This window comes from Scyliorhinus canicula, chromosome 3 (assembly GCF_902713615.1).
Source record: "Scyliorhinus canicula chromosome 3, sScyCan1.1, whole genome shotgun sequence".
Lineage (NCBI taxonomy): Eukaryota > Metazoa > Chordata > Chondrichthyes > Carcharhiniformes > Scyliorhinidae > Scyliorhinus > Scyliorhinus canicula.
The window spans coordinates 240,554,714-240,567,997 of NC_052148.1; the positions used below are offsets into that span (position 1 = coordinate 240,554,714).

At 41.5% G+C, this 13,284-nt stretch overlaps 1 protein-coding gene across 1 annotated transcript in view; it reads left to right on the forward strand.

The window, feature by feature from the left end:
- tbc1d9 (TBC1 domain family, member 9 (with GRAM domain)) overlaps nt 1–13,284 on the forward strand; it is a 74,215-nt gene that overhangs the window by 21,032 nt on the left and 39,899 nt on the right. The window contains exons 5-9 of the mRNA XM_038792453.1: nt 1,377–1,638; nt 1,827–2,034; nt 4,703–4,906; nt 8,728–8,904; nt 12,600–12,750. Coding sequence (XP_038648381.1) covers nt 1,377–1,638; nt 1,827–2,034; nt 4,703–4,906; nt 8,728–8,904; nt 12,600–12,750 — 1,002 coding nt within the window. The remainder of the gene's footprint in view (nt 1–1,376; nt 1,639–1,826; nt 2,035–4,702; nt 4,907–8,727; nt 8,905–12,599; nt 12,751–13,284) is intronic.

Here is a 13,284-nt window from a genome sequence, read left to right on the forward strand (position 1 = left end):
TGAGGCAGAGAATTCAGCTCTATCATTGGAGTTTGCACTTTTATATTTTTTTCAACTTTGAATGCTTAATATGAAAATGACTTCGCTTTTTTCACTCCATCAACTCCACCCCCCTCAGCCCAGCATAGAATGCTTATGAACCATATAATGGTAACCGACTCAAGTTTTTTGAAAAATGTTTCCAATTAAGGGGCAATTTAGCATGGCCAATCCACCTAACCTGAACATCTTGTTACCAACTCTTACCAACTTTTACAGATGCACCATAGAAAGCGTCCTATCTGGCTGCATCACAGCCTGGTATGGCAACTGCTCAAGATCGCAAGAAATTTAATACTACACTCCTCTATGCTTCAACCGATGCCGGTGTCTATGTATTTACATTGTGGACCTTGTGTTGCCCTTTTATGTATTTTCTTTTTGGTTTCTTTTCTTTTCATGTACTAAATGAGCTGCTCACAGAAAAATACTTTTCACTGTACCTTGGTACACATGACAATAAGCAAATCCATCCATTCATCTTTGGGTTGTGGGGGTGAGACCCACGCAGACACTGGGAGAATATGCAAACTCCACACGGGCAGTGACCGGGGGCCGGGATTGAACCGGAGTTCTCAGCACCGTGAGGCAGCAGTGCTAACCACTGCACCGCAGTGTCGCGGGTAACTGACTCGAGTTAATAAGCTACACAGTTTGTGATCTAAATTAATACCTAAACTGACCCAATTTTATACTCTTGTTAGCAGACGACTCATTATTCCATTATCTGAGCTGTCACCATAGTGACAGCTCAGATAATTTCCTCATTTTGTTCTCTCCATACTCAACTTTTTGAATATGTCTCTTAATTCAACCAAACAAAAAGGAACAAAAGGCTATTAAACTAAATTTTTGAGCAGAATTGATAGTAAAAATTGTTCTGGGAACAGCTAAACTTATGCATTTAGTTATGTAAGCCTTCTAAGTGGAAAAATAACTGACTACAGAAAACAGGATGCGTAGAGGCCTACCTGCTAAAATATAGCAACAGGATTATTGTTAAGAAAACAGTTTATGACAGTAAAATAAAATTTCCATTTGCTGGCTTCTGTGGAAACTTCAATTAATTTGCAAATATTTACAAAATCAAGTGTTTGGATATCTTTGTTTAATCCTCTTTTAATTAATGTTTTGTTTTTATTCTACAAAGACATAAATAGCTACATGATTGTCATTTTGTATTATGACAAGTGTAGGTGTAAGTAAGTAAATGATGCCTCTGGAAATACTACATTTTAAAAATATAACTTATTTCCTCTGTAGAAGAAATATAATTTGTTTGATGTTCTCTTGACACATTGATACAAAAATCAATTTTAAGTTTCCCCTTTTTCTAGCTAAGTTGGTGATCCGATGGGCAGACATTACCCAGCTAGAGAAGAATACTACATTGCTCTTTCCTGAAATGATCAAAGTGAGCACAAGGTGCAGTGAACATATTTTTTCTGTTTTCCTTAATATTGGCGAAACCTTTAAACTAATGGAGCAACTAGCCAATATTGCCATGAGACAACTTCTTGATAATGAAGGCTTTGAAGAGGACAGATCACTTCCAAGACTAAAGAAGAAGTCTCCTCAAAAGGTTTCTGTATTAAAACGGTTAGTAAATTGGCAATTTGTATTAAAAAGGTTTCATTGAGCTCTCATATTTGTCTATTATATAATTCTGCCTGAAGCCAATGAAGATGTTTGATTGATTTTATTGTAATTCATTTCATTAAGCACAGTATAATGTCTTTGACGTTCAAGACCCTCTAATGAAACTTCTTATTTTTATGAAACTGAAGGGACCTTGATGCTAGAGCAAAAAGTGAGCGATACAGGGCTTTATTCCGGCTTCCAAAAGATGAGCGCCTGGATGGGCACACAGACTGCACCCTTTGGACACCATTCAGTAAAGTGCATGTTGTGGGTCAGATGTTTGTATCTACTAATTACATCTGCTTCACCAGTAAGGAGGGAAACCTGTGCAGTCTTATTATTCCGCTGAGAGAGGTGCGTGTCAACTAACACTACCTATACTGTTTTTCTGTTAGAAAACTTAAAAGGATTTCTGAACCACACTTGTGCCTGGTAAAAGCTTTTGTGGATTTATAAATTGGAAAGTGATTTCCATGCTTCTGAGACTTGAATGCAAAATTGCAATACTGGGTAGAAAATCAAGTCAAATGCCAGTGGGGCTATATTTTTTTCACATTGAACAATGAGTGTGTATACACTTGTTTATTTTGTTTTGTAACAAAATCAGATGGTTAATCAGATGGTTAATCAGATGGTGTTGCTATATATTATTCTTAGCTTTCCCTTATTAAGTGAGTTTCTGTTGAGATGGAAATTTAATGTTAGTTGCTTTATTTTGTATCAAATTGTTTTAGCAATTAAAAAAAATCAGAGACAGCAAGAGTTAAAAGAAATACCAGACAAAGACAGTCAAAGAACTTGTAGTTGACAACAGATTCAGCAATGCACAAACAAACTTCCTTTGTTTACTCAAGCCTTGAGCGATGAGCAGAATGGTTTCTTTTATCCCTAAATATTTTTCAGCTTTAAAGAGAAATCGGAGATGTGTGGCTACAACATGTTTATTTATTTTTTATAAATTTAGAGTATCCAATTAATTTTTTCCAATTAAGGGGCAATTTAGCGTGGGCAATGCACTGAGCCTGCACATATTTGGGTTGTGGGGGCGAAACCCACGCAAACACGGTGAGAATGTGCAAACTCCACACGGACAGTGACCCAGAGCCGGGATCGAACCTGGGACCTTGGCGCCGTGAGGCCGCAGGGTTAACCCACTGCGCCACCGTGCTGCCCTGCTACAACATATTTATAACTATAAATGAACAAAGACATGTTTTGACCATCAATTCAAGAAGTTATCATTTCAGTTGATTCCGGAGGCCTAACATTTATGTGGATAAGTGAAAGCTCTTCCTATTGGGAGCCTTTTAAATTTCTTTAATTTCTCTGTAATTAACTTCCATCTGGAAATTTGATTGACTGTTAATCAAGGTGAAATTATAACCGAGTTGAATTGCATTCGTAACGAATGTGGGAAAGGGATTAGCTATGGAATATGCAAACTGTCTCTCTCTAATTGTGAAAAGGGGTGCAGATGTGGGAGTTGAGAGGTACTCAATTCATTGAGGCCTGATTAGTTTCTTAAAAACATTTGAGCTCAGAACTGAAATGATAATGAAATGAAATGAAATAAATCGCTTATTGTCACAAGTAGGTGTCAAATGAAGTCACTGTGAAAAGCCCCTAGTTGCCACATTCTGGCGCCTGTTCGGGGAGGCTGATACGGGAATTGAACCCTCGCCGCTGGCCTGCCTTGGTCTGCTTTAAAAGGCAGCTATTTAGCCCTATGCTAAACCAGCCCCTTAGAATAATAATAATCACTTATTGTCACAAGTAGGCTTCAATGAAGTTACTGTGAAAAGCCCCAAGTCGCCAAATTCTGCCGCCTGTTCGGGGAGGCCGGTACGGGAATTGAATCCACGCTGCTGCCTTGTTCTGCATTACAAGACAGCTATTTAACCCAGTGTGACCAAATTTTAAAAAAATACACAAGATGAACAGACCCATAGTTGACATTACACTCTTGGTGAATCAATATAATTAGAACATCTGGAAATATTGTGCGCAATGTAACTGCAAGCGGCAGTGATATGCATTGGAAAGGAAATTCATTCCTCCTGAATTGGGGATTGCTTCAGGGGCCTCTTAATGTCTGAACCCCATCTTAAAATGGTGTCCCAATCTCTCGCTACAATGGAGAGCTCCACTTGTCGGAACTCCCCACTATACAAAACAGGGCTGCGTGCGGCCTGTGCCGCTCGTTCTCCATGCAGACCCCTTGTACAACGAGAATCGCATTGAATGGCCATTTGTTTCTCGGCACTGCAAGCGCCGCTAAATGTGCTCGCTTTGGGACTTTGTTCCCCTTTTGGAGAATTGTGCCCAAAATGTTAACTTTGTTTCCTCTCCATGCAGATGCTGCCAGACCTGAATTTTTCTAACATTCTACGTTTTTGTTTCTGATTCCTGTAACCACAGTAATTTGCTTTAATTTAAAGTTAGAGTTGTAACTGGTTTTAAGTGGAAGTTAGGAAAGGGGGCTCCTGTTGGAGTGAAAGGCAGGAGAGGGGAAATGGTGAAAGGTTTGATGGTATAAGGTAAAAGGAAATGGTAATGGAGCAAGTAGAGAAACAAAAAGTGATCTACAGGATCCGCAAATGGAAATAGCAGAATCGTTATTATCATGCAGAGTCTGCACGTTCTCCCTGTGTGTGCGTGGGTTTCCTCCGGGTGCTCCGGTTTCCTCCCACAGTCCAAAGATGTGCAGTTAGGTGGATTGGCCATGCTAAATTGCCCTTAGTGTCCAAAATTGCCCTTTGTGTTGGGTGGAGTTACTGGGTTATGGGGGTGTGGGCTTGAGTAGCGTGCTCTTTCCAAGAGCTGGTGCAGACTCGATGGGCCGAATGGCCTCCTTCTGTCCTCCTGTAAATTCTATGAATGCTACGATCCAATAGCTCACTGAGGAGCAACATGCTTCATCTGCTATGTGGTACCATAGTGGGTTAATAATTAAGGGTTGAACTTGTTGATGAGTGAAAATCAAATTGTACTTTGAAAGATATGTACCTATTTTTTTCCTTAGGTAGCAATAGTGGAGAAAGCAGACAGCTCAAGTGTGCTTCCAAGCCCATTATCTATCAGTACCAAGAACAGGATGACTTTCTTTTTTGCCAATCTTAAGGATCGAGACTTCCTGGTGCAAAGAATTTCTGACTTTCTGCAGCAAACAACATCAAAAATTTGCTTTGATAAAGAAATTGTAGGAAGTCACAATTCTGATGATGAGGTATGTGGAACCGAAAAATCTGAAAATCGGGTTTAAATAAAATCTAGTTGAGTACATTATAATGCAAATTCTGAACCATTAAAATTCCTTGCTCCCTGAAGTATATTGCGAAGAATATCAAATCAGTAATATTTGAATCAGTCTGGACAATTCACAATTTCACAAACTTTTCCACTGCGTTTTAAACTAATTTATTTCTTTGTACAAAAGTATGGTCGTTTTACATAATGGTTATCGGAGTATAGGTAATATTGAATAGTAGTACATCAACAGTGATATCAAATGTGCTTAAAATATTTCATCAATCAAACAGCATTAAAAATGACCACATTACCAAGCTATTTACTGCAACCTTATATTGGAAAATTAATTAAAATAGTCAAGTTATATAATCTGAAGCTATAAATTGAACGATTATAGATTTTACAAAACAAAAAAAAACTACAACCAAGTTTTATAAAGAAAAATTACTTGGTACTTCAGCTTGTTCAAAGATGGAATATAACAGTTTAGAAATTATTGCATATTATGCTAAAGTAAGAAAAGGAAGCTGGTAAACACTTTTCTTTGCATTCCGAGCCAGTTGTATTTTTAATGTTTACAAACACATTCTGGTTTCCCAAATTCTTCAGAAATTTAGCACTGGTTGTAGGGTGGCACAATGGCGCAGTGGTTAGCAATGCTGCCTCAAGGCGCCGAGGACCCGGGTTTGATCCCAGCCTCGGGTCACTGTCCCTGTGGAGTTTGCACATTCTCCCTGTGTCTATGTGGGTCTCATCCCCACAACCCAAAGATGTGCAGGGTAGGTTGATTGGCCACACTAAATTGCCCCTTATTTGGAAAGAAAAGAATTGGGCACATTAAGAAAAAAATTAGCGCTGGTTGTTGCAATGAGCTCGATAGACTGCTTTCTAATCTGTTTCCTATGTTGGAAGCCAGTTTAAGATGATAAGACATTCTCTGTTCGCCTCATTTATGATGACAAATGCTTTAAATGAAATGCATCTTAGCATTTTCCAGAAATTCAAATTCTAGGTAGCTACAAGGCTTCAGCTGAGAAATAGATTGGAATTCTCTTTCTGATGATCATAATCCATCGTCATAAAGGTTTTTCAGCACAGAAAGAGTCCTTCGGCCTATCGTGTCTGCCCCGACCATCAAGCACCTATCCATCCTAATTCCATTTTCCAGCACTTGGGTCTGTAGCCTTGTATGCTATAGCCTTTCAAGTGCTCATCTAATTGCTTCTTAAATGTTGAGGGTTCCCACCTCTACCACCCTTTCAGGCAGTGAGTTCCAGATTCCCACCACCCCCTGGGTGAAAAGGTTTTTCCTCCAATCCCCTCTAAATCTCCTGCCCATTACCTTAAATCTGTGCCTTCTGGTTATTGCAATCAGTGTCAGAAAAGAAAATGCTGTGAGGTGTTCAGAGTTTTGGAAGGCCTTTGAGAAGAAACATCCTGTCATCAAACATCTGATTTAACTCTCTGGCCTTTACAGGTGATTTGTGAGCAGAATAAGTAAAGACAATGCTAGTCAACCAAAAAGATATGGGGCGGTATTCTCCGCTAAGGCCAAAAATCGCGGAGGCCGTCGTGAACTCGACCGTGGTTCACGACGGCCTTGAGGCCCGCTCCCCGCACCTAATTCACCCCCACCTGGGGGGCTAGGAACGGGCCCCCATCGTTCCCGGCCGCGATCTCGGCCGCCAGAAATGATGCGCGAACGGCGCTTTTCATGATGTCATCCGCGCATGCACGGGTTGGAACCGGCAACCCACGCATGCGCGGATGACATCACTGCGCAGACGGCACGAACCCGCGCATGTGCAGTGCCGTCTTTCTCCACTGCCGCCCGGCAAGACATGGCGGCTTGATCTTGCCAGGCGGCGGAGGGCAAAGAGTGCGTCCGTTTTGGACGCTGGCCCGACGATCGGTGGGCACCGATCGTGGGCCTGTCCCCTCCGGAGCACAGTCGCAGTGCCCCAAATGGGCATCTGGCACCCGTTTCACGAATGCAGCGACCAGGTGTGGTTGCTGCCGTGGTGAAACGGGCGTGAAGGGCCAGCCGCTCGGCCCATCGGGCTCGGAGAATCGCCGTTCGCCATGAAAAACGGCGAGCGACGATTTTTCCAAGGGGGGGGGGGGAGAGAGTCGCGGGGGCGCCAGGGGGGTCGTAAAAAATGTCGGGAGGCCCTCCTGCGATTCTCCCAGGCTGCGTGGGGAGCGGAGAATTCTGCCCAAGAATTTTCACTGAGACATAATTGTAAATTCTAAATAAATCACAACCAGCAAACATAATAAAGATTGGGAGAAAAAGGTGGGGTTAAGAGAGAGATCAAAGTTTTTAAAAAAAAATGAATTTGAATAAATCTCCAATATTAACTAATCGTGATGTAACTGCACACTTGTAGGATTTAAAATTTCCAGGGCCTGAGAGGTTGGAAGCAATTTTTACTGATCACGCTGTTAAAATTGTACTTTCACCAGAATGCTTGGAGCGTTGGGAATTATTGCAACTTCACATTCTTGCATGGATTTTATTGCCCGGTTTCTCAGCAAACTGCAATTATAGTGCAACCTGTGGAGGAGCATGGTAACTCGGTGCTTGTTACAGATTTCCCTGCTTTAGCGGTGCATCTGTGTATTCTGGAAGTCACTGTCCAATTTACTCCATAATATTGGTGTGATGATGTGGAGATGTGACTCACCTGATGAAGGAACTGTGCTCCGAAAGCTAGTGACTCCAAACAAACCTATTGGACTTTAACCTGGTGTTGCAAGACTTCACAATATTGGTGATGCTCCACCTTCTCATTCTCTGTGAAATTTGGGCCCTTGGGTATTTCTAAGTGCAAGAAAAAGAACAATTCCGAATAGATGCTGCTCCATTGAATTTGGCCTTGGGCCATGTTGTTGTTGGACAAGGTGAAGGGAGCACTTTATTAATTGTTAACTAAATATTATTGATTATTGTAAAACCACATTGCTTTCTGCCAATGTGTTTTGCAACACTGAATAATAGGGGCTGGTTTAGCTCCGGGTTCAATTACCGTACAGGCTGAGATTATTCCCGGCTTGGGTCACTGTCTGTGTAGAGTCTACATGTTCTCCCGCGTCTGCATGGGCTTCCTCCGGGTGCTCCAGTTTCCTCTCACAAGTGCTGTTAGTTGATTTGGCATTCTGAATTCTCCCTCAGTGTATCCGAACAGGCGCCGGAATGTGGCAACTAGGTGATTTTCACAGTAACTTCATCGCAGTGTTAATGTAAGCCCACATAAGACACTAATAAAGATTATTATTGTTCATGAAGGCACATCTTCTTAATCTTGCCCCTCAACTGAGGTGTGGTGGTCCTGAGGTTAAATCACCACCCATCAGCTCCTCCTCCCACCTCAAAGGGGAAAGCCTCCTATAGTCATCTGGGACTATGGCGACTTTACTTTTGCTGTGAATAATACAATAGTTAAACTGGTCATTTAGACTTGTTGGATAAATGTTTTGATTTGTGCAGTAAAATTATCTGTCAGATGAAAAAAAAATTCTGATAGATCGTGATAATTAAGACTGATGTTTTATTTAAGCATAGGAGAAAGCCAAGAGAAATTTTCCTCTCTAAGTATCTCCAGGTTTTGCCATATGTCTTCCAGGAGAGGAGCTCTTGCTTGCAATAAAATATTGAAACACTCAAGTTCACTGTTTCATTAAAAAGTTTTAAAGTAACGTGCATCACTGGATATGGTAATTGATTATTGGATGTTTTCATAGCATTAAAGGCTTACCCGAGCATCATGATTTACTATTGAAGTATTTGTCTTCTAGGTATTTTCCAGACAAAGCAGTATCGTTTCTGGTAGTCCACAGAGAAGTCTCAGTTCTACCTCTGACACAGATGGAGAGCGACAGTTTAATCTAAATGGAAATAGTGTTCCAATAGCCACGCAAACACTCATGACAATGTACCGTCGCAGATCACCCGAAGAATTCAATCCTAAAGTGGTACATATTCCTTATTGATGTATTCATGTAATTAACTAGCCTTTATTAACATGATGTGGAGATGCCGGCGTTGGACTGGGGTGAGCACAGTAAGAAGTCTTACAACACCAGGTTAAAGTCCAACAGGTTTGTTTCAAACACGAGCTTTCGGAGCACGGCTCCTTCCGGCTCACCTGAAGAAGGAGCCGTGCTCCGAAAGCTCGTGTTTGAAACAAACCTGTTGGACTTTAACCTGGTGTTGTAAGACTTCTTACTTTATTAACATGCACATTTAACATGAGGACAAGGAGCAGGATTAGTCAATTCTGCCCCTCAAGCCTGCTCCGCCATTCAATACGAGCATGGCTTATCTCATTTCAGCCTCAACTTCACTTTCCTGTCAGTTCTACATAACCCTTCAACCCATTGCCTATTAAAAATTTGTCTATTTCCAAATGTATTCAATGACCCAGCATCCACCGCACTGGGGTAGTGAATACCACAGATTCAGGATCCTTTGATGGAAGTATTTGCTACTGTTGCCCCTTATCCTAAAACTATGACCTCCCATTCTAGATTCCCCCACAAGAGAAAACATCCGCTCTACATCCATTTTGTTAATACCTTTTATCACCTTGAATCAATATCTCTAGAATCAATCTAGTGTACCTCCTTTGAATTGCCTCCAGTGCAGCTATATCCCTCACCAAATAAGGGGACCAAAACTAGCTGCTCCAGGTACCTGCATACTAGTTTTCTGTGATTATTGCACGAGGATATCCACATCCCTCTACAGTGACGTACTCTGAAGTTTCTCTCCATTTAGATAATAAGTCGCCTTCCTATTTTTCCAACTAACATGGATAACCTCACATTTACCCATGTTTAGCTCCATCTACCAAATTTTGGCCCACATTTAACATGTGTAAATTTCTTATTTCCTCATTGCAACTTGTATCCACCTACTTTAATGTCATCTGCAAATTTAGCACCATATATCCCTGCATCCAAGTCATTAACATAGATTGTAAATAGTTGGGGCACCGAGCACGAACCCTGTGGCAGTTACATCTTGCCAACCAGAAAAAGACCCATTTATCTCGACACTTTTTTTCTGTCGGTTAGCCAGTCCTCCAGCCAAGCTAATAAATTGCCCCTAACTCCATGTGATCTTACCTTGTGTATTAACTTTTTGTGTGACACCTTATCAAATCCCTCTGGAAGACCAGATCTGCTACATCTACAAGATCCCCATTTTCCAGTAAGCCTGTTAAATCTTTGAAGAACTCCAGCAAATTAGTTGAACACAATTTGCCCTTCATAAAACTATAATCAATAATTATGATTTGTATTGTTGTTTTAAGACCATAAGACCATAAGACATAGGAGTGGAAGTAAGGCCATTCGGCCCATCGAGTCCACTCCGCCATTCAATCATGGCTGATGGGCATTTCAACTCCACCTACCAGCATTCTCCCCGTAGCCCTTAATTCCTCGCGACACCAAGAATTTATCTATCTCTGCCTTGAAGCCATTTAGCGTCCCGGCCTTCACTGCACTCCGCGGCAATGAATTCCACAGGCCCACCACTCTCTGGCTGAAGAAATGTCTCCGCATTTCTGTTCTGAATTTACCCCCTCTAATTCTAAGGCTGTGCCCACGGGTCCTCGTCTCCTCGCCTAACGGAAACAGTTTCTTTGCGTCCACCCTTTCTAAGCCATATATTATCTTGTAAGTTTCTATTAGATCTCCCCTTAACCTTCTAAACTCCAATGAATACAATCCCAGGATCCTCAGCCGTTCCTCATGTTAGACCCGCCATTCCAGGGATCATCCGTGTGAATCTCCGCTGGACATGCTCCAGTGCCAGTATGTCCTTCCTGAGATGTGGGGCCCAAAACTGGACACAGTACTCCAAATGGGGCCTAACCAGAGCCTTATAAAGGCTCAGTAGCACATCGCTGCTTTTATATTCCAACCCTCTTGAGATAAATGACAACATTGCATTCGCTTTCTTAATCACGGATTCAACCTGCATGTTTACCTTTAGGGAATCCTCGACTAGCAATCCCAGATCCCTTTGTACTTTGGCATTATGAATTTTCTCACCGTTTAGAAAGTAGTCTATGCTTGGATTCTTTTTTCCAAAGTGCAAGACCTCACATTTTCTCACGTTGAATTGCATCAGCCATTTCCTGCACCACTCTCCCAAACTGTCTAGATCCTTCTGCAGCCTCCCCACTTCCTCAGCACTACCTGCCTGACCACCTAACTTCGTATCATCGGCTTTGATCGGTTTTGATGCATACCTCACCAGTAGAATTCACCAAAATCTTGTTTTGATATGCTCTATATGCTGCACAATAATGAGTGAAGTAATAGAGCATTGTACACAAGTAATTGGACACGAGCGAAAACTTGGTTGTAAAACACGCAGCTAACTCTAGAGAACAAACATAACTTTTCCCCCACATTTCATTTCAAACTTATCTACGCAATCCCAACTAAAGCAACCCCCCCCCCCCCCCCCCCCCTTCAAACTTAGCTGTAAGAGGCATGCCTCCACTTTTTCTGCGTCTCTATCATGACAGTGCATCTAACTCAGAGCTCATAGTGGTACAGCCTGGCATCTGGAACCGCACTATACTATGCCGTCTTCTGCAAGATCGAAATTTAAACTTGGAAATTGGACTGCACAGTTATCCCTGATATTAATTTTAGCTTGTGAACCATGTGCTTGGTTAGTCACAGCAAGGTGCCTTTAAAGAAAACTGCTCGGAGAGGGATATACAAGGGTTGTACAACTAATTCATGCATTACTGCAATAAATATTACTTACAAAGAACAAAGAAAACTGCAGCACAGGATCAAGCCCTCAGCCCTCCAAGCCTGCACCCACCATGCTGCCCTTCTAAACTAAACCCACCTACCCTTCCGAGGGCCATATCCCTCTATTCCCATCCTATTTGTGTATTTTTCAAGACACTCTTAAAAGTAACTATCGTAGCTCCTTCCACTACCTCCCCCGACAGCGAGTTCCAGGCTCCCACCGCCCTCAGTGTGAAAAACTTGCCTCGTATATCTCCTTTAAACCTGGCTTCTCTCACCTTAAACCTATGCACCCTAGTAATGAACTCTTCCACCCTGGGAAAAAGCTTCAGACTATCCACTCTGTCCATGCCCCTCATAATCTTGTCGACTCTCCCCTGTAGCCAGTGAGGATACAAAGATTACTCTCAAGGCCCCAGCAATTTCCTCCCTTGCCTCTCTCCGTATTCTGGGGTACACTCCATCAGGCCTGGGGTACTTGTCTACCTTAATGTTTTTCAACACCCCCCATACCTCCTTTTTGATCTCGACCCAAATTATCTACACTCCCTTCCTCCGTCTCATCATCCATCAAGTCCTTCTCTTTGGTGAATACTGATGCAAAGTGCTCATTTAATACCTCACTCATTTTCTTTGGCTGTGCGCATAGATTCCCTCCCCTGTCCTTGAGTGGGCCAACCCTCTCCCTGGCTACCCTCTCACTCTTTTATATATTTCAATTATTTTAAAATGCAGCTATGACATTGGAGTGTTAGTTATGTCTGTTTGATATTGATGTAATTCGTAAATGAAAAACCAAACTTCTGAAAGTGAATATATGCAATTTTAAATCATAGAATCCAGAATTTGGTATATTATTGATTTATTACATTGTATTTGACAATTAGGCAAAGGAACTAATGAAGGAACAGTCCTGGCAAATCCACTTTGCTGAATATGGCCGTGGAGTCTGTATGTATCGCACAGAGAAGACCCAGGAACTTGTATTGAAAGGCATTCCTGAAAGCATGAGGGGGGAGATTTGGCTACTGTTTTCAGGTGTGCGGGTTTTCTTTTTTGAAAATACCTTAAAGCTTACTTATTAAAATAAATTTTCATTAAATAGAAAAGTCTGCATTATTTAGTGCTTATTTTGTTGCAATCTTTTTATATTTTTATTCCAACAATTTGATATCCTGAGCATCCCTTAACCTAAATTCCGAAAACTGAAAAATTGCCAAAACCGCACTTTTTCCCGAGCGCGTCGCACATGCGCAGTTCCCAACACACGAAAATTCAGATCCGATACACAGCTGGCCCAATCATTTCGGATAAGGGATTTTCAACCTGTTATACAGTTTTTATGAGCATTTCATTGTTTACATAAGCAAGGCAGAATTTAAAATCACAGACATTTAGGATTGTAGTATTAAAATCTAATTCTAAAGCTACTATATGGATTTATATTGATTGCAAGTCATATTTAAAATAATGAGTTTGACTCAATGGACTGAATTCGATCGTATTGTAGCCTGATTCAAATCTGGTAAGTCTCCGTGGATGAGATGCTATAGCCCATTGTAAGAGCACAGA